General features: G+C 48.8%; 1 protein-coding gene across 2 annotated transcripts in view; it reads right to left on the bottom strand.

Annotated features, from left to right (window-relative positions):
* The window catches only part of FGD5 (FYVE, RhoGEF and PH domain containing 5), a 118,913-nt gene extending 104,243 nt beyond the window's left edge, over positions 1–14,670 (bottom strand). For both annotated transcript variants that reach the window (XM_032841650.1, XM_032841649.1), the window contains exons 1-2: positions 14,518–14,670; positions 3,429–6,087 (exon numbers count right to left, since the gene is read on the bottom strand). In XM_032841650.1, the coding sequence (XP_032697541.1) occupies positions 3,429–6,087; positions 14,518–14,530 (2,672 nt within the window). In that variant the 5' untranslated portion in view covers positions 14,531–14,670. The remainder of the gene's footprint in view (positions 1–3,428; positions 6,088–14,517) is intronic.
* Between the last annotated feature and the right edge of the window lie 5,897 nt (positions 14,671–20,567).

Raw genomic sequence — 20,567 nt, forward strand, 5'->3', positions numbered from 1 at the left:
TCTGTATACCCCGGGGGAAATTTACGTAAGTAATAATGCATACAATTTTATTTTACAAGACAGAAAATTGTTAATAACATTATTGCAGCTTCTAAAATGTTATTATCTGGGTATATAAACCTCAAAGGAAGTAACTACATAGAAGAAACTTTACAATCATCCATTAGACCCTGAGCTGCTACTCTGATTTAGAGCTCTCTTAAGGGCTCTCTGAATTCTATTCTATACTCTACATGTTTCTTGAAGGGAGGTACTTTTAGTGGAAAAAGGGCTTGGATTTAAATAACAGTGAATCACACCAGAGAGAGAGTTATTCCCTTTTCAGTCCTTTTGAATCCTTCTGATTATGCCAAGGAGAAAGTCTCTGTGTGGTGCCAGGACGTCTTTAACACCTCTCCCTGTTTAACAAAGGGACCAGGCTTCCAGCTCCAGCCTTGGCAAGTAATAACCTCAAGCCAGAATATACCCATTATTTTCCTTTCCTTTGTATCGTATTTGTATAACTGCCTTCTATTTATGGCAACCAATAGTGTTTTTCCATTTCCCTACAGTGACATTAAATTTCCTTTCTAAGTATGTTTGAAGTAAAAAAGAGAGACTGATTGAAGGAAAAACAGTAAGTAAGTGACAGCATGGGGGTAGAACAGAAGTGGTGCAAGTGGTACAGGAGAGGCAAAGGGTTGAGAAACATGGGTCTGCTCCAATCTTACCATTTTACAGATGAGCAAACTGTGGCCTAGCCTTTTCCAAGATCCCACAGCAAGCCAGTGACTGAGCAGGCTTTGAACCCACATCTCCCAATATCCTGTCCTGCACCCTTTCAGGGCTGTTGATATTTATTTTGGCTTCTCTCCCTGATCCTCACACTAAATAAAGCAAGCTGCGGGACAGGGCCAGGAGCAGAAGGAGGAGGAACTGCCTCTCCCACCCTCTTGCCCCATCCTGTCCCACCCAACCTAAAGCAACCCTCAGCACCCCTAGGCATGTGTCTCAGATCAACAGCACCCCAGCCACTAGGTTCTCAAAGCCCCTGTTCAGGTGAAGAAGCACTAGGACCCCACCTCCACAGCAGTTCTTTATGCCTCTCAACTTGATGTGTCTGAAATGTCCCTTGCCCAGACCTGTTTCAGCCCAAAGAGAGGATTTTTCTCCCCCTTTGCTTCCATCTGTTTCATGCAGGAAAAACAGAAGAAAGCTCTGCTCATTGACTGATGTCCAAGAGGATGTGGTTCCTGCATGGGAGATTTATCCTGGTCAGCCTGGCCTTCCGTGAAATAGCATCAGAGTAGGGTAACTGCACTCTTGAGTCTGACAGTACAGGATACTCAACCATGACCCCAGGCTGTAGCATCAAATGTGAGGAAATGCAGGGAGAGCACCCAGCACAATGCCTGGCACACAGGAAGCAGTCAAGATAAGGTAGCACTGACATTTTCTTGGATATTTTTCCCTTATTATCAGGTTAATTTGATGAAAGACCTTTTTTGGGTTTTGGGCAAAGTACAGATCAAGGCAACAGGGACTCTGCAAATGGCCAAGCAACATGTGCACTATACAGCCCCGGGGAAGGGGGCTGAATGTGAATGTGGCCCTGGAGTAGTGCAGTTCACAGCCTGCACAATCAGATCTGGGACCCCTCAATGTAATTCACTAAGGATGCCTGAACCAGGTACCAGGTGTCAGGAAATCTTGAGTCCTAGCACTGATTTCTCCACTAAATTGCTGAGCTACCTTAGGTTAATCCCTCTCTCTTTCTGTGTCTCAGTTTCCTCCTCTGTAAGGGGACCAAATGTTGTCCGAAGTTCCCTTCCAGCTATAAAATTCAGTGATTCTACAGAAGCAGACTTCAATTTCTGAAGGGCTGTCATACAAAAGAGGAAATTAGCTCACTTGCCTGGCTTGAGAGAAGGAGAGCCAGCATGAGTAGGGTAGGAATATTAGAAGACAGCTTTTGCCTCAGTCAGAAAGGAAAATTTAATCAGGATACCTAGCAACAGATGAGGCAGCTCTGGGAGGTGGTGAGTTCCCTGTGGTTTGAGGAATTCAAGTACAAACTCAGTGAGAGAAGGCCTGTTAGGGCGGGAGCTTTGACCATCTGCTTTTTGAAATCCTTTCTAGGTGATTCTGGTTTCAGAGCTCGGTTCTATTTTCATTAACACTAGGAGACACTCAGCTAGGTCTGGATCTTGTCAAACCCTGCTGATAATTATTAATGCAAGGACCTGGTCTGCTGTGCAGCTCTCAACCATGTAGAGTTTGCACACGTCCACATTCTCCAAATTAAACTCAGTCCCTCCAACAGTGCTAGTGTTTACCTTTGCCCCAGCAAACAAACCCTTTCATTCTGGAAAGAACTAATTAACGGCCTCACCCAGACTTGGGGGAGGGAGAAGATGGAGCCAGGGTGGGGAACCATGTAAAAAACTCAGGAGAATAAACCACATAAACACTTCTAGCATCTACACTCCAGCGACAGCTCATGCTAATTGCAAATCATCTTATCTATTCATTACTGCAGGTACCCTGGGAACTCCTAGCAGCAGCAGCTGGTGTGGGACTGGGTGAAGTCGCTGCATACAAGGGGTCAGAATCAGGTTGTCCTTTAAAGTCACGGCGATTTTTGCTTGTATTAATTCCAATCAGGCGCTCCCAAAGAGAGTACATGATTGAGGCTGAATTGCATTGCCTTTAAGTTGCATCCACAAGGTACAAGAACAGCAAGATCTGGCAGTTATCCACTTGGGATGATCTATAAGGGCATTCAGTCGGTCTTGGGAGGATGGGGTCAGAAAATCCCCACTGTTGTCAATAATTTCAGTGTTTCACTCTTATTTTCAAGGTGAATGAATCCAAAAAAGTAAAATAAAATCAGCCTGGATGTATGTCTTCAAGGCTTCTATTCAGAAGTTTAGCTCAGGGCACCCTTTGCTCTTTAAACAATTTAAACAGATTGTCTTTTCTAGTTCCATTGAATAAAGTGTATATTTACACAGCAAAAGGGTATCAATTTCAATTTAGGGTATTTTCCTGATGGTGAAAGATATTTAGTTTGGCACAATACCAGGACCTTCTATCTTGGTGACTTTCCTGCAAGGGACCAGCAAACCCATCTAACTGGATGAGAAATGTCTCTCAAATAATGGAAATACAAATGCTCTCATTTACACTGTATTTGGCGTTTCGGACAATCCTTTTACCCAGATGATCATCTCTGATCTCTTCAAACACTGCCTTGAGGCAGCAGGAATCCCATTTCACAGATGTAGTAACTGTGCTCAGAGAGGTAAAGCCATTCACCCCAAGTCACCCAGTTAGAAATACACAGAGCCTGAGACTAAAAAGCAAGTCCACTCTGTCCCCTACACCTAATCTTGCCTCTCGGATGGTCACACTCGCCCAAGAACAAAGAAAATGTAATTTCACAGTACCTTTCTGCTTCTTGGTCTGCACTCTGCTGTTTGCTCTCAAAGGCGTTGAAGCTGCTCATGTCCACGTAGCCGTCATTTTCATTTGCTGTGGACAGGGCTCTGCTCTGATCTTCAAACAGTTTCGTAAATGTCCCAGCCCTTGCAGGCCTCCGGGGTGGAATCTGAATATTTTCATAGTCAGAGTTCATGGCTGGGATGTTCTCATAGTCTGAAGTGTCGGCGTTGGGGAATGAGATGGACCGTGGCTTGGTCAGGGGCAAGGGCAGAAAGGGGGGCCGGGAGCGGTCTTCGAAGGACTCCACTCTGGACACCGTCCTGCTGAAGGGGACACCTTTCCTCTTGCCATCCCTGTAGAAGATGAGGGAGGAAGGGGAATCGGAAGCCCGAAGCTTGCCAGTCCGAGCCTTAAGCTGCGGAGAGTTGCTGAGGCTCCTCCGGTCAATTTCCAGAAGCCTGGCAGGCCCGTGGTAGCTGGATTCTGAAGATGACCTGGAAGAAGACACATTGACATCCACATGCACTTTGTTCTCGGATTTCTTTTTAAACGTCAGCGCCAGGAACCTCTTGAAGGATGACTTCTTCTTCTTGGTGTGCTTGTCTGGGGGCTCACTCTCAATCAGCAGGGAGGGAGAGCTCTTTGTGATGGGCTTTTTGGTGATACAGGCCAGGTCGAAAGGGGGCGGGATGTCGACCACAGAAGAGGGTGTTGAGGTGCCGCTGGATGGAAGGTGGTTCCTCTGGGAGAAACTTCCAGAGGAGCCAATCATACATGGCAGAGAAAGGTTGTCATCTTTCCTTTTGATCCTATGGTCATCCAAGCTGGATGCCTCTGACTCCCGGTACAAGGACACTGGAATCTCTCGGCCTTCCACAGAGAATGACCGGGGGTATAAAGTGAAGGCTCTGGGCTTTGCTGGCAAGGCCCTGCTGGCTTCCAGCGGTTTCCCCTCCAATGAAAGAACTGTCTTTCTTGCCTCCTTGTTGCCACCTCGAATGCCAATGGCTGATGAGCCAGCTTCTGGTCCGGTTTCTTCTGGGACGGTTTCTGGGACATAGCCAGCCACCTTCCCGGAATGGGGCCTGGTCCTCGTGATGATATTCTTCCTGTCGATAGAGACCAGGCCACCCTCAGCATCAGAGTTCATTTCTTCTTTCGTGCCATAACCACTCAGCATGTCTGATGCAGCCTGTGTCTCAGGCTTCTCTCCTTCCTCGGGGTTAGCCCCTTGCTCCAGGTCAACTCCCATCTCATAGGGGTTGGTGAGCGCATCATCTACGGCATCCTCATCCTCTGGCATGACCACCACATCAGGGACAGAGGGGCCCTCCCCAGAGTCACCTGAAGTTCCGGCAGTGGGGTCCTGCTCCGCACATTCTCCAGACTGTGGTTCCTGCTGTGACTCTAAGTCTTCCACTGACTTGGAAAAAGAGGAGTAGCTCTCGCTACAGAAAGAGGTGCTCTCAGTCGGAAATAACTCATAGGGACTTCCTGAGAGTGAAGTTACAAAGTCATCCATGCCATCGTTCTCATAAGGAATGATTTGGCAGCTCTCCTCGGCAGGTTCGTCCTGTACCAGGTCTTCACCTTCTCGAGGGTCCTCTCCCACCTCCTGGGTGACTGCTGCCATTTCTTCCTGGTCCGTTTTCTCATTTTGGTCATGTGGCTCTTCCTGGTCATTCTGGTCACCACTGGCTGTGGCATCTTCACCCCTCTCCTCTGAGACTTCAGGGCTGTCTGTGGCCATATCCACCTCCTGGACAGCTGTGGCCAAGTCCTCATTCTCTGTGGGTTCCTTGCTATCATCTTTAGCATCCCCCTCAGGGGGCCTGTCAGAATCCACACACTCATCTGGAGCCCCTGGTTCTGTGCTGGCGGAGCCTTCCTCACCATCCTTTTCTGCCTCCCTGGGTGTCCCAGGGGGCCCAGGCTCATCACTGGGATTTGCTGGAGCCTCTAAATCAATGTGAGTTAGGATATCACTAGGAAGGACTGCCTCTCCATCCCAAGGGCCCCTGTCTTCCAGGTTGTACACATTGTGCTCTTCCACTAGCTTCTCTTCCTCCTCACTTGTAAACGTCTGCTCCTCTGCCCCTGGGTCACAGGCACCATCCTCAGCCCCCACATTCTCAGAAGTGGGGGCTGTGCCTCCATCAGCCTCTTCACTCGGCACTACTTCGGCTGGGGCTGCCAAGTCCTCAGCAGCTCCCATCCCCTCCGGGCCACTCCCCTTGCCTCCCTCCTGGCACTCCTCTCCCCCAGCAACATCTGGAGGCACCATTACTGCATTCTCCACAGAGCTGCTATCACTGGGTCTATCCTCTTTTGGCGGAGACTTGGGGACCACAATGTAATCCTCGTCAGCTTCAGACTCGGAGCACTCCAAGTTGGACCGGTGCTCTTCATAAAGCCCCCTGTCAACACAGAGCAGCTTCCCGTTGCTGCATTTGTTCAAGCTGTTGATCACGTACACGCTGGCTCTCCACTCACTGGGGGTCGCCAGCCTGGGCTTAGGGGCGATGGGGGGTTTTGGCCCCCTAGACATGGAGTTGGGACTATGGAGACTATCAGGCCGGGGTGATGAAGGGAATTTGGGTGCTGTCACTGGAGTGAGGGGACTGGCAGTCTTTGGCTTGGGAGCAACTGGTGGTTTTGGTGAATCTGAAGGATGAAAATAGAGAAAACAAGGACACAAAAAGTACAGTTACCCTTATTTCCATTCAGAATGTCCCACTTAGTTTTTTCAAGAAAGCACCGAAGAGAGTTTTCTAACCTACGTGAGCCCAATTCCACTATGTTCTGTCTTCGGTTTATGTCCCCCACCACCATCTTTAAAATCCTTTCACCTCTACTGATAATTCATTCTATAAACAAAGTGAATAGATCTTCCTTCTGTACAGAGTCCAGCTAACAAAACTCAACTCAGTGATATACTCCTCAAACAAAGGTGTGCAGATCACTGTAATCGTTCATTCAACGCCACGTATTAAATGCTTTCTAGTCACCAGGGACCCATGAGACAACGCAGAACTTGACAGTCGCCATCCCTGGGACCCTCACGGAGCTTCAATTCATACTACTCTATTCATACTACAGTTAATTCATTGGATACCTACTATCTATATGCATAGAACTGTTGACGGGAAGGTCTTCTAGGGTCAAGAAGAGAAGAATACCTCTGTTGAATATTTGCAGTTGAGTCAGGGAGGCAAGACTAACAAGCACAATTAGAGGACAGAGCCGCAGACCCTTGGAATATTATTATTAAATAGCCATTATCTCATTCATTCAAGAACGATACACCAAAGGTCTGTGACAGTGATACATGACTCTTCCAAAGGTCACCTCTGAATTCTACATGCGTCAAGACTGGTGTCTAGCCAAGTGCCCTGCATCCAGATTTTATGGGCATCCAGATTTCATGGGAGAAACTGTATAGTATTTTCCAACATGGATCTTTGCAAAAAGTCTCTTGCCTTACAGATGTGGAGGATCTAGCTGACCATGTCAGAATAAAGGATGTGGTACTAATGTACATGCAACACAAGTCAGAGAAGCAAGAGTTACTGTAACGAGGAAGACCTCCCGGAAAAGGTGAAATTTCAGCTGTATTTTGCAGAACGGAAGGGATCTGGACAAATGCAAGGGTCCAGGGAGTAGCTGCTCACTTCCAAGTTCATCTGTCCTGCCACAAGCATGCCTCCATGCCTCCAAGCCCCTGGCCACACTGTGGACAGAGTGAGGAATGAAGCTTTCCAGGAAGGCAATCCATCCTGACTTCTCGCTTTCAAATGCCCTGCTTGGCTCCCCATTGCCTATAGATGACGACACACAAGTCTCCCCCTGAGCCACCCCCGTCTCCCAGGGCCATCCCCACTAAGGCCTGGGTTTGACACAGAGCAGCTTCAGAATGCCCGCCAGGATCATGACAGAAGGGAGGTGGAGCAGCGGTCCTAGAGGTCTGTTAGCAAACTCTTCTCCCCATGCACTTGACTCCCAGGTAAACCCTTGCAGCACCTAATCCCAGCCATCTGTATAGTTCAGGGCTCTCTGGCAGAGATACTGTGTGAGCCATGTTTGTTATCACACAGGTAATTTTCAATTTTCTCATAGCCACATTAAAAAAGTAAAAGGAAACAGATGAAATTAATTTTAACACTATTTCTTTTTTAATTCAATATATAAAAAAACCATCATTTTAATATCATGTAATCAATGAATCATGTCTGGATCAACATGTCATCAATACACAAATATTAAAGAAATATTTGACATTCTTTTTTGTACTAAGTCCTTGAAACCTAATGTGTATTTTACACTTTTCAACACATCACAATTCAGATTAGCCACACTCTAGCTACTCGGTGGCCACATGTGAGTGGTGGCTACAGTGCTCACAGTGCTAAAACTCATGGGAGTTCTAGCCCATCTCTGTGGGACTTTTCCATTGGCACCTCAATTCCAATACATCTGAAGCCAAAGTAAGTATCTCCCCTAAACTGGCAGAGGTACATAAAATTCAGCTGAGGAGTCTCCAAAGGAAATTAAAAAGGCCTGGAATAGCAGGAACACAGGTGCCCATACATCCTGTTCCTGAGGGGGCCTGATTTCAGAGCCTTTTTAGTTGCACTTTGCAAATAAATGAATGACCTTAGTGGTCTGGTTTTCCAGTGTGCAGCTAATTAGGAGAGGTAGGGACTGGCAGTTAGAACACAGCCAGGTGTGGGCGCCTGGGTGGCTCAGTGGGCTAAGCCTCTGCCTTCGGCTCAGGTCATGATCTCAGGGTCCTGGGATCGAGGCCCGCATAGGGCTCTCTGCTCTGCGGGGAGCCTGCTTTCTCCTCTCTTTCTCTATGCCTGCCTCTCTGCATACTTGTGATCTCTCTCTCTCTGTTTCAAATAAATAAAAATAAAATCTTTAAAAAAAAAAAGAACACAGCCAGGTGTAAAATGTGGTAGCTGCCAGTAAGAAAGGGAGAGAAGAAACACAGCTGTCAAGACTTTAAAGGCTAAAGCACCCACTGCACCAACCCCCTAACCCATACCTACATTCATCTACATTAATACCCAGGCCAACCACTGACATCTAGATAATAACACAGAGTTTTCAAAATGTAAGTGGACTTCCAACTCCTTGTTTCCATAAGCAAATATGTCCTAATTGAAAAAAAAAATCTGTCCAAATTAGTAAAGCACAAAACAAATTAAAAAAACCCCACCACACACAACAACAACAACAAAAACCCACTCAACTATGTGGAGTTGAAACGGCTAACCATAAGCTAATCTGTCATTGTACAGTAACGGAGTGAGCCTCTAGAACCTGGTTGCTCTGAGTTCAAATCCTGCTTTGCTATTTAATAAGCAATGAAACTGAGCCTCGGTTTCTTCATCTGTAAAATGGGTACAATAGGAACACCTACTCTCAAGAAGTTACGAAGATTAAAAGATACATGTTAAAAGTGCCCAGCAGTCGGCCTTCAAGTAGAAGTACTCGATAAAGAGAAGCTATTATTCTAATAATGTCAGTCTTTGCCTATCGCACATCTTCCCCTGACATAAGTCTTGCTTTATACTGATATATAATACTAGCTTCAAGCTCCCAACATCAGGTGTCAGACACTGGCATGACATTATTCTCTGAGGGTGGGACTCTCATTTCTCATCCTTAGCAGGTGGTATTTCACATGAGCGCCATAAGACCTGACAAAGGGACATTTGGGCCATGAAAAACGACCATCACCCTGGCTGCATCACCCCAACCCCCCACTCCATCCTTCATCCAATCAAGCTATTGATCTGTGGGCACTGTCTCCTCGAGAAAGGTTACAGTGGGTGTCTGAGGCGTGATCCTGCAAGAAAATGCCTTCCCCACAGGATCCCTTAGGAATGACAAGTATCTAGTGTCCACGTCCTGCTTCCAACTCTGAGGTTCAGGGTGTTTCACCTGCATCCTCTCTGAGATCAAAGGATGCCAGAATCAGAAAGTCTGTTTCTGACCCTTCAGGAAAAGATGAGGAAACTGAGGCACACAGAGGCGAGGCATATAGTTTTTAGCAAATCTGGAGTAGGGCCTGTGTAGAATGTGGGTTTCCTGCTTCCCCATCTAGTCACTTGAACTTCTGCCTTCACCTTTTTGCCCTTGAGCTTTCTTCTACAGTGAAGACTCAGGGCTCCCAGCTTCTACTGAGGCAGAGAAGGGTAAAATTCAAGGAAACTGAGACCAGAGAGACCAGAGATAGCTTGTCAGGTATGAAATTTAAATAAGGCCGAGTCCAGGGTTCAGAAGTACTAACTGACCATAAGGTGAATGACTGGCTTTTATTTGCTCCCTTCTAATTTCCATTAACCTGAGCCCATTAAACAAATATTTACTGAGCACCTACTATGTGCAGGGCACCCATCTAGAATCTTTGGACAAATCAATAAACAAAAACAAACACCCTGTCCCTGGTGAACCTTATATTCTACTAGAGGAAGATAAGCAATAAAAAGGAGAAGCATATTACATTATTGTATGTTAGATGATCAAAAAGTCTACAGAAAAAATTAGGAGCTTTTTTTTTTTTTCAATTTTAAATTGCAATAGGCCTCACTGAGAGGACATTAAAGCAAAGACTAGAAAGATGAGCGAAGCCAGGACTTGGGTGTGTGTTCAAGGAGGGCCAGAGTGGCTGGAAGGGAGGGATGAGCAAGCAAGCAACAGGGAGAAGCAAGAGAGGAGGTCAGAGAGGTCACAGAGAGGGTGCAGATTTTGCAGCACCCCCCGTCCCCCAGCAGAAGGAGGACACGCATAAGCTGGCTAATGTGCTGGAATAAGTAGAAGTGGTGTGGACGGATGCAAGGACAACCATAAGGAGGCTCTTGCAATAATCCAGGCAAGAGATGAGACCGTAGAGGCTTGGACCAGGTTGGCAGCAGCGGAAGTGGTAAAGAAGAGTCAGATTCCAAACGCGAAGACAGAGCTGGCAGGATTTGCTGGCAGTCTGAACATAAGGTGTAAAAGGAGAGAAGTCAAGGATGAAACCAAGGTTTTCTGTGAGAGGAACTGGGGAAGTGAAGTTGCCACCAACTGAACTGGGACTGAACTGGGGAATTCAACTGGTGCTGGGGAGGGAAAGCCAGAATTTCCGACGGAACGTGTTAAACCTGAGTTTCCTACCACACACCTAGGCGGAGACAGACATCAAGTGGGCTCCTAGATAGATCAGTGGGGGTTCTCAGAGGAGAGATCTGGCTGGAGGTACCCATCACAGAGATGGAATTTAAGGCCTGGACCTAGTGAGATCACCGAGTGAATGAGTGTGAACAAAGAAAAGAACAGGGCCCAGGAGTGAGCTGTAGTGGCCCTGAGGTTATGAGGAGTCAGGGAAAGACACTGGGGAGGAAGGAAAGAAAAGGAAGGTTGTGTGAGAGCTTCAGCTCTGCTCCCTTCCTGCCTTCCTCACCAAAAGGAACCTGATAGAGCCCCTATCCTCAGTATAAGGTCCCAGATCAATTCTGCATAGAGAAGACCCACAGGAAGAGGTAGCACTGGGGTACATGTAGAAAGACAGGGGGATTTTCATAATCAAAGAAGAGGCTGGATATGTCAGATAGGGAGAATAGAATGTGCAGAGGCCCAAAGGCAGTTAGAGGCAAGCTGTCTGGGAGTATGGTAAAGGGCTCAGTATGGCAGGGATGGGGGATTACGGGATAAATCAGGGCCGGGGCTTCCTCCTCTGGGTGAAGCTGAACCCTCTGACTATCCAGAACTCAGCATGGGTGGGGCTGGTGGCCCCTCTGCTGTCCCCTGTGTTTCTCTAGCTGTGGTATGAAACTTCCTTCTCCCTGTATCACAGAGCCCGGGGGGCTCATACCTCTCTTCCCGGGACCTCTTGGCAATTTGTTATGGGTAAGGATAGCTCAAATGCAGAATACCCTTTGAGCCAAGATGCCAAGAGTTAACTGACAGTGGGAGAACCACAATGACAGGAGGAAGAGATTTTTAATAGCTTCTAGTGATAGGAATCATTCCCAGCCAGCCCCCATTACTAGTTTATATTTTCTCTATTTTAATTAAATATCTGTCACTCACACTCATGCATGCTGCTGCTCCCTTGTCAGTTATGTAGAGGTTAAATGAGAAGGGGTATTGGGAGGAGCACTGGATTGGGAGTCAGGAGCTCTGATCCACCGCTGGCTCGGCCATTAATTAGAGGTGTGACCTTAGGCAAATCCCTTCCCTCACTGAGCCTCAGTTTCCCCATCTGTGGAGCAAGGGCCCCACACCAAACAGTCAGTAAGTGCCTTCTGCTCCGGCCAACTACAGCATATTTAAACTCATGGCTCTTCACGGCTCTTCTTGCGCCCCCTGATATCTCCTTATTCAGTCCCTGACTCTGTTTCAACTGCAGTTTACTATATTCCCCCTGGAACTCTCATAGCCGTATGTTCCAAGAGTAATTATCTTCCAATTTCACCTTCCAATTGCATCTTAATTTAACTTTCATTCCTGGGTGCCTGCTGGAATGTCCAAGCCAAGCCTGATGATTTCTAATTAGGATGCTGTTAAGCTAGTCTGGTGATCCATGACAGGGCACATACTGGGAAGACTGCAGGGACAAAGTGGGAAAGGCATGGGCCCCAGGCTCAGACAGACCTGGGCTCCAATCCCAACTCCGGCACACATCGTCTGTGTCATCCCAGCCATGCTACTTTGCCCCTCCGAGCCTGTTTCTTTCTTGGTAAAATGAAATAAACTCCTCCTTTTTTAATAAGGATGTTAAAAAGTTCAAAGGAGATAACAGACATAACACACCTAACAAACTCAGTTGGCTACAGTTTTTTGGGCACCTACTGTGTGTTTAGCACTAGATAAAAAAAGCCAGCTCGCAAGCTAGACAGTGTGTGTTTCAGTCCTATCTTGGCTCAGTGACCTGCAGCTCAGTTTTCCCATCTATAAAATGGGGATAGCAAGAGTACTTACCTCATAAGGTTACTGTGAAAATTGAATTGACTGAAGTAAAACACTTAAAAGCACCTAGTTCAGAGTAAGTGACCAATAAATTTTAGCCAGTATTCATTGGTAGCTTATGACAGACACTGTTCCAGACACCTTATAAGCTTTATTTAATCATGAGAACTCAATGACAAAGATCATACTGTCCCCATTTTTCAGATGAAGAAACAGAGGCACAGAGGTGAAGTAACCTCCTCAAGGTCACATAACTAAGTATATGGTGGTTCCGAAATTCAGTGCCATGGAGTCTGTGAACCACTATGTTACATGATCAGGGCATGGCACACAGAAATCATTATGTGAGCTTCCCATCGTTACCATCACACTGAAAAAGTAACCAGGTTTATGCTGGAGGCAAGTTACAGGATGGCTAAACCCAAGCGTAGCAACTGCTAAGATTTCCTGGGACCAAACCTGCCTCTCAGTTTATTCCAGCTCATTCCAATCCCCAGCTTCTCAGAAAGGGAGGGCTTGCCCAAGCCTCAAGCAGGGAAACGTGGGAAAACTGGAACTGCTCTCACCATTGTTTTAAAGTGAGTTTTATTAGGAGTGTAGGAAAAAAACTAGCCTGGCTCTGTTCAGGCTGTGCCAGAAACAGGCAGGAGGCGACCTTCTTCCTCCAAGGAGTGGCGCTAGGCACTGGGACCCTGCTCCAGCCTCTCCCAAAGTGGCACTCCTGCTCCCACCCACCCTCATGCTATGACCCACACTCCCTGTCTAGGTATCACACATGCCCAGCAACAACAAAGCCTGGACCTAGGAAAGCTGCTTCCACACTCCCAAGTCCCCGAGGGTCTCCTTTCTCAAATCAGTCCAGCCAAATGTCTCCTGTCTGCACTTAACTCTTTAGACAATGACTGTTTTCATTAAAAAGACTTAAAAAAGAAAAAAAACCCACAACACATACACACACACACACACACACACACACACAAGGCAGCAGGATATGGTTCTAAGACAGCCAAAATGGTGGCTTCCTGTTTCTTTAGGGATGTGTGTTTTGGAGTATGGCTTCGGACAAGGGTGTTGGTCCGGGAGGGGGCTGCCTTCTGCTCAATTTTAAAAAGAGAAAGAAAAAAAGAGTGACTATCGCTCCTTGGCAGGGAAATTAGGTTAGCTGAGTCTGTTGCCTCCCAAACTCGCCTCTTCCAGGGAACTTTCTGCCCTCGGGGTGGATGGAGTTAGGAATCCCGGGAACAGTTCCAGGCATCGCCCATCTGAGTCTCAGTCACTAAATCCGTTAAATGGCACTCCTCTGAAGGGACTGCTACTATTCCCGATCAAACGCTTTCTGAATTTCCCGGAATCCCTGAACTGGCAGAGTCAGATTCACGAGGCAGAGAGACTCGAGGGATGGGAGTGAACGTCTGGAGTGCGGCTCAGCCTCGGCAAGTCCCCCTTGGCGTTAGGTCCCTTGTGGGAGGCACGAAAAGGGCCCCCGGCCAGGGCCCTGCGAGGGAGGGGAGCGCTGCCTGGGGGGGGGGGGGGTAGGAGCGATAATTTAGGGCTTTCTAGTCTCCTCCGCGGACTGAGCTCCGAAGTCTCGGGGTCTAGGAGAGACGAGGGGGCAGGCATCGTCTTAAGAGTGCGCCGCCGGGTACTGAGGGGCCAGGGATAGACCCCAGTGTGGGGAAGAGCTGCGGAAGGACCCTGGGGCCCAGAAGGGGCCTCTGAGGGGGCAGCGAGGGCCTGGCGGGAACCCCGAGGAGCCGGGGTGAGGATTCAGGTGCGCGACCGAGTCGCCTTCGCGAAAGGAGCGTCTCTCGATTGCCGAGCGGTGCCCCACACAGTGGTCGCGGTGGGAGCGGGCGGAGCGCGTACGCGGCCAGGGTGCGGCCTCGCCGAGCCCGAGGGAGCGTCCCTCAGGCGGGGCGTCTGGGACAGAGGCCCCCAGATGAGTCTCAGCCTCCTCGGAGGTGGGGGGGGGGGACTCCTGACCCGCCCATATCTCGGCCGCAGCCGAGCAGAGTGGGAAGATCGGGGGATTTTCGGCGGCTCGCTCCAGGCGCCCCGTGGGCTCCAACTTGGAACGCCTGGCGCGGACACCTCGCGCGCGTCCCTCGGCGCCAGAGGTCGAGCGGAGCCTCCTACCTGCTCTGTTCATCTTCCAGCACGCGCAGCCCGTGGCCGCCCGTCGGTCAGTCAGTCTGTCCGTCCCAGCGCGAGTCTGCGCGCCGCCTCACTCCATGGCCGCCCCGCGGGGCCCGCACTTCCAGGCGCCCGCCCCGCCCCCCGGCGCGCGCCGGACTCCGCGCGGCGCGCAGGGCAAGTGGGGGCGCGGGGCGCGAGCCTCCGGGCTGGGCGGGGCGGAACGGGGAGGGGAGGGGGCGCGAGCGCGGAGCGCGCGAGGCGGTGGCCGGGGCAGCGCGCGGCGTCGCGTTCGCTCGCGATTCCGCGCGGAGCGCGGGGCAAGTGGGGGCGCGGGGCTCGAGCCTCTGGGGAGGGGCCGCGCTGGCCGTGGACCGGGGAGGGGAGGGGGCGCGAGTGCGCCGCGCGTGGGGCGGCGGCCGGGGCAGAGCCCGGCGTAGCGTCCGCTCCGGGTCCCGGCTCCGCAACGGGCGCGCTGCGCTCTGGGCGCCGCGCCTCTGCCGCCGCCGCGCCTCCGCCCCCTCCTAGACGTTTCCTCCCGCTCTGAGGAAGGTTTTTTTTTTTTTTTTTTTTTTTTTTTTCCTCTTTCTGCTCTGTCAGGGATCGCAGGAGAAGAGGGGCGAGGCGTCCCGGCGCACATTTAAAGGGGCCGTGGTGACTGGGGGAGCCGCGCGAGGTTCAAGGGACTAGGATCAGTTGAGGGGAAGGAAGGAGCCAGCAAGTGGGCTTCTAGAGACGTCCTGCTCCGCTCGTCCAAGGGTCCATCCATCTCTTTCTTTTCAACACGGGTATGCATTCGGTCCTGTATCAGGCGCTGTGCTGAGAGCAGAGTAAGACCGCTCCCAGTTCTTACCCTCATGGAGCTTAGATGGGAAGTCAGTGGAGACACAGGACAAGCAATATCATTTCAGAGAGAGTGATAAATGCCTTGAGAGAGATAAGCCAGGGTAATGGGGCAGAGCACTGACTCTCCCAAAGTGTGCAGATGAGCATTGGAATTGTTAGAAATACAAATTCTCAGGACACCCCACCCCAAGACTTACTGAATCAGAAATCCTGTGTCTAACAAACCCTTCAGGTCCTTCTGATATAAGCTGAAGTTTGAGAACCACTGTGTAGAGAAAGGGTGATCAAGGAAGGCCTCCCTGAGGAGGTGAGATGGAAAGGGAGACCTGGCTGATAAGCCTTTCTTTGTTCCCTCAGCGCACACTGGCCAGCTCCTCCCTGGGACTAGGCCTGGTGCTAGATGATATGGATGACTCTAACCAAGCCTTTGCCCTTGAGGTTCTGGTCTGATTGGCCATGCAAACATAGGCAGATAGCTCTGCTTCCCAACACAGACGCTAGGATTGGGACAGGAGTGCAGAGGAGCTTGCGGGAAATCAGAGGTGCCCCTCCACCTTCCCATGAGTGGAGAGGGTTCAAGCAAAAGAAAGGTCTTTGAAGTAGAGGAAATAGATTGAGCAAAGACTTAGACGAGTGGAAAGGCATAGCATGTTGGAGGAACCCTGAGGGTTAGCTTGGCAGGGAAACCGACTGCTGGTGAAAGCATCCCAATAGGAGGAACAAAAAGGCTAGGATGAGAGGTGCTTTTTTTTTTTTTTCTAAGTAATCTCTTTGCCCACCATGGGGCTCGATCTCAAGACCACAAGATCAAGAGTTGCATGCTCTATCCATCCCAGGGTGCTCTGAATACCATAATAAGGGCTTCCTTCCATCAGACATTGAAAGCTGAGGGCAAGGACTATGTCTTCCCTATATAACTGGCTGCTAACATTTATGGAGCACCTAATGTGTGCCTGGCACAGCTCTGTACATGCATATTCACTCATTTAAGCTTCATTACAACCTTGTGAAACTGGTATCAAAATTCTTCCCATTTTAGGGGTACCAGGGTGGCTCAGTCAGTTAAGCGTCTTTCTCAACTTCGGCTCAGGTCATGATCTCATGGTTCATGAGACTGAGCCCATGAGATTGAGTCTTATGTCACGTTCCGCCCTTGGCAGGGAGTCTGCTCTAGGTTCTCTCCCTCTGCTTCTCGCCCCCAATCACATGCACTTGTGTACTCTCTCTCTAAAATAAATAAATAGGGCGCCTGGGTGGCTCAGTGGGTTAAAGCCTCTGCCTTCAGCTCAGGTCATGATCCCAGGGTTCTGGGATCGAGCCCCGCATCGGGCTCTCTGCTCAGCGGGGAGCCTGCTTCCTCCTCTCTCTCTGCCTGCCTCTCTGCCTACTTGTGATCTCGCTGTCAAATAAATAAATAAAATCTTAAAAAAAATAAATAAATCTTTTTAAAAAAATTCTTCCCATTTAACATTTGAGGAAACTGAGCAAATTCCTAGAATGAGATTTCCTGATTCTGTTCTTGCCTTTGCTGCTCCATGTCTGCTTCTCCAGAACCCACTTCAAGGTGTGGTTTGGTCATTTAGTAGTTTGGTTGTGAGTCTATTGTGTACCAGGTTGTGGGCATTCAGCAATTCCAGCACTCTGTGGGAAGGGAGGCAGGAGGTGTATGTGTTGGGGGGGGATGTCTCAATTTGTGTAGAAACTGGAGAAGGAACATGGAACATACCCCCTTCCCACTAGCACCAGCATTCCCTCCTGTCCATCAAATGGGGACTAAAAGCCCAGAAATGACCCTTTGCCAAGGTGATGTCTCCAGGGCAGGGGCTGTGTCTGCTTTGCTCACCACTGCAACCCTGGCATCCAACATAGAACCCACCACATAATAAGTCTTCAAAAAAAGTATTGTCTACAAGAATAGGACACAGGACAGAGGTTCATATTACTGTTCAGGATCAGTTTGGTCTTCTGGGATTGAAGGTGGTGGAAGCTCGAATTTTTATGATTTTGACCAGCGGTGTTGGGACCAAGAAGGCAGAATTCCAAATGGACACAAGGCATTTTACAGCTTTGGCTTTGTCTCCCTGAACCTAGATACCTGTGGTCCAGCTTGTGGTCCTGGTGGTCCCCGATAACCAGATATTTTCATTGCATGGAGGAAACACCTTACATAATCATGGTCCACGAAGCAGAACAATAGCAGCACGAGGATTCTTCTTAGAAAGGCAGAACCTCAGGTTCCACTCCAGACCTACTGAACCAGAATCTGCATTTTAACAAGATCTCCAGATGATCTGTATACACAGCACAGTTGGAGAAACACTGCCCTAGAAAACCCACCCCATTTCTTTTTGGCCAGATGCACTGCCACAGCACAGAGGAGCAGAGAAAAGACATCACAGTTTCCCCAGGCTCTTACTGGGGTGAGAACTTAATCCCCTGACCTCTGTCCCCTTATTAATACATTATTGGAAAGTTGGTAGATTTCTGGATATCTGGGGCCTGTACCCAGAAGCACCCCTGGAGCATATTAGGTGTTCACTAAATATAGATGAAAAATATAGGCATGAAGTTCTGATTTGAATTGTTACATGAGCTAGTTGGTGCCCGGCACACAGAAGGTGTTCAATGCACACATAGTGAAGACAGGAATGAATAAATTTCAGTTAGGTAATGTGGAAAGGCTTTTCTCCCCAGCATTATGAAAAGTCTTATATAGTATCTTCACACTCACCAAACACTTTCATATACCTAACTAGGTTTGTAAGTTTTGTTTCCATTTATTTTTATTGTTTAATGACCACAGTATAAAATTAGATTATGCACATTTTCAAGCAAGGGTGTAAGAAACACAGTTTCCCTAAATTTGGAATGGAATTTGATCCTCTCAAAGGACCTTTACATCTCTGAACTGCCATGGAGTCCTTAAGCTTCCAACCTTTTATAGAGAAATACTTGTGCCTCTGGAATAGAAAATCTACAGCAGAATTTTTGTTACGTGGACAGGCTCTTAATACACTTTATGAATTCCTGACTGGAAGGGGTGGAGAAGGGAATGGAAATGGTGATGGTGGAGGTGGGAGGGATGATGTTTGAGGCAAAGCAGGCAGAGGTGGTGGGGTGACAGAAGTAGCAGTGAAAGTCAGGGTGAATATGATGTAGCTGGTGATGGTGGAGGAGATAGAGGTACTAGAATGTATAGGTGTGGAGGTGGTAGACTTGGAGGAGGTGATGGAGGGGAAGGTGGAGTTGGTCAAGGTAGTGGCAGTGGTGTAATTGAGTAAAGTGATGAAGGCGGGGGTGGAGTGGAAAGAGGTGAATGGACATGGTGGAGTTGAGTGAGAGGATGGATGTAATAGTGGAATTGAGTGAGTTGATGGACAAGGAGGTGGAGTTGAGTGAAGTGATGGGTGTGGAGGGTGGAGTTGGTCAAGGTGATTGAGGTGGTAGAGTTGAATGAGCTGATGGACATGGTGGTGGAGTTGAGTGAAGTGTTGGGTGTGGTCAAGGTGATGGAGGTGATAGAGTTGAGTGAAGTGATGGGTATGGTTGTGGAGTGGAAAAAGGTGATGGACATGGTGGAGTTGAGTGAAAGGATGGACATGGAGGTAGAGTGGAGTGAGCTGATGGAGGTGGCAGTAGAGTTGAGTGAAATGATGGATGTGGTGGTGGAGTTGGTCAAGGTGATGAGGGTCGTGGAGTTGAGTGAAGTGATGGGTATAGACATAGTGGAGTTGAGTGAGAGGATGAAGGTATTGGTGGAGTTGAGTGAGCTGATGGACATGGAGATGGAGTTGGTCAAGGTGATAGAGTAAGGGGATGGACCTGGTGGAGCAGATAGTAGAGAAGGTAGGGTATGTCTGAATATGGGTACAAATGAGTGAATGGATATATCACTTCAACATTTGATGCAAAAAGAAATGTGCTTAAAAGCTGAATTTCTTTCTGGGAATTAGCAATAAAACCCAAAGAACCTACGACCCCAGGGCAGGAGCAGGAGAGGAAGGCTCAGATAATTCAATCAACAGCCAACGTCACCCTTCGCTGTAGGGCCTGTGCAAAGAAGGGAGGGCAGGAAGAGACCTCATGCTTCGCTAAGCCCTTTCCACAATTGTTGAATTTGGGATTTGAGGCTAAGCCAAGTCTACTTAAAAAGATCATAGCACCAGTGACAGCTGGGAAAAAAAAACACAGCTCGAAACTTGCTTAGCTGAAGCCACACATTGGTGTGGAGTGATGGACTATGAAGTGGAAATGCTTATTCCTGTGCTTGCTTTTCCTAATAAGAGAAAATGGACGTGAAAGACCATAATGCTTTACAAACATCCGGAGCTAATACTGGTGGTTGGACTTGCTTAGTCTTTAGGGAGCTGAGCCATAACCACTCTCTGAGCTTGGGGGATGGCTGCAAATAGCTACAAAGGACATCACCACGTGGGGTAAGGAGCCCTTCACTTGGCGATTCTTCCCAAGCGTCCTTCCTACAAAGGGATTATTATAGCCCTGTTTCACACAAGGGAAAACTGAGGCCCAACTGAGGAAAATGACCTGTCCTACAACCCAGCCAGGATTCAACCATTCACTTCAAGAACATAGTCTTGAGTTCTTAACCAGCAGACTACACTATTCTCTCTGTGATGAGGCAGATGTCTGCCAAGATTTCCATGTTTTCCAGCTCAATCCTACCATCTCAGTCCTTCTCAACAGACCATGAGCCACCTAGGGCAGGTGTTATGCCCACTGGACAGACTGGGAAACTGAGGTCCAGAGGGGATGATACAGCAAGTTAGGGGACCAGCCAGTGCTGGAATCCATACCCCCCTGTCATCTGGGTCCAAGCCAGAACCACCTGCAGCCTGAAACCACGTACCTTCTCTGGGGTTGTAGTTCTGGCTTTGCCTTTTGAGGACAGCCCCTCCTTGCTTTTCTGCAGGAGCATGACCCACAGCAGGAGTCAGGTCTCCCTGACCAGGCCTTTCTTCTCTCTCCCTCTTTCTTTTCCTCCTTCCTGTTTTTCTATGTGCCCTGGATGGTCAGAGTGGCCAGCAGCAAGCAGCTTCACAGTGATGGCCTAGCCCAGGTCTGCAGGAGCATTGCAAGGGGCAATCAAGGGAACCGACTGTGTATCTGATACATCGAAGAAACAGCTAGATGGGAGCCTCAGAGCCTGAGGAACCAGGGGTGCAAGGGACGTGGCCAACCAGTGTGTG

This window comes from Lontra canadensis, unplaced genomic scaffold (assembly GCF_010015895.1).
Source record: "Lontra canadensis isolate GAN:19392208 unplaced genomic scaffold, GSC_riverotter_1.0 scaffold124, whole genome shotgun sequence".
NCBI classification, from domain to species: domain Eukaryota; kingdom Metazoa; phylum Chordata; class Mammalia; order Carnivora; family Mustelidae; genus Lontra; species Lontra canadensis.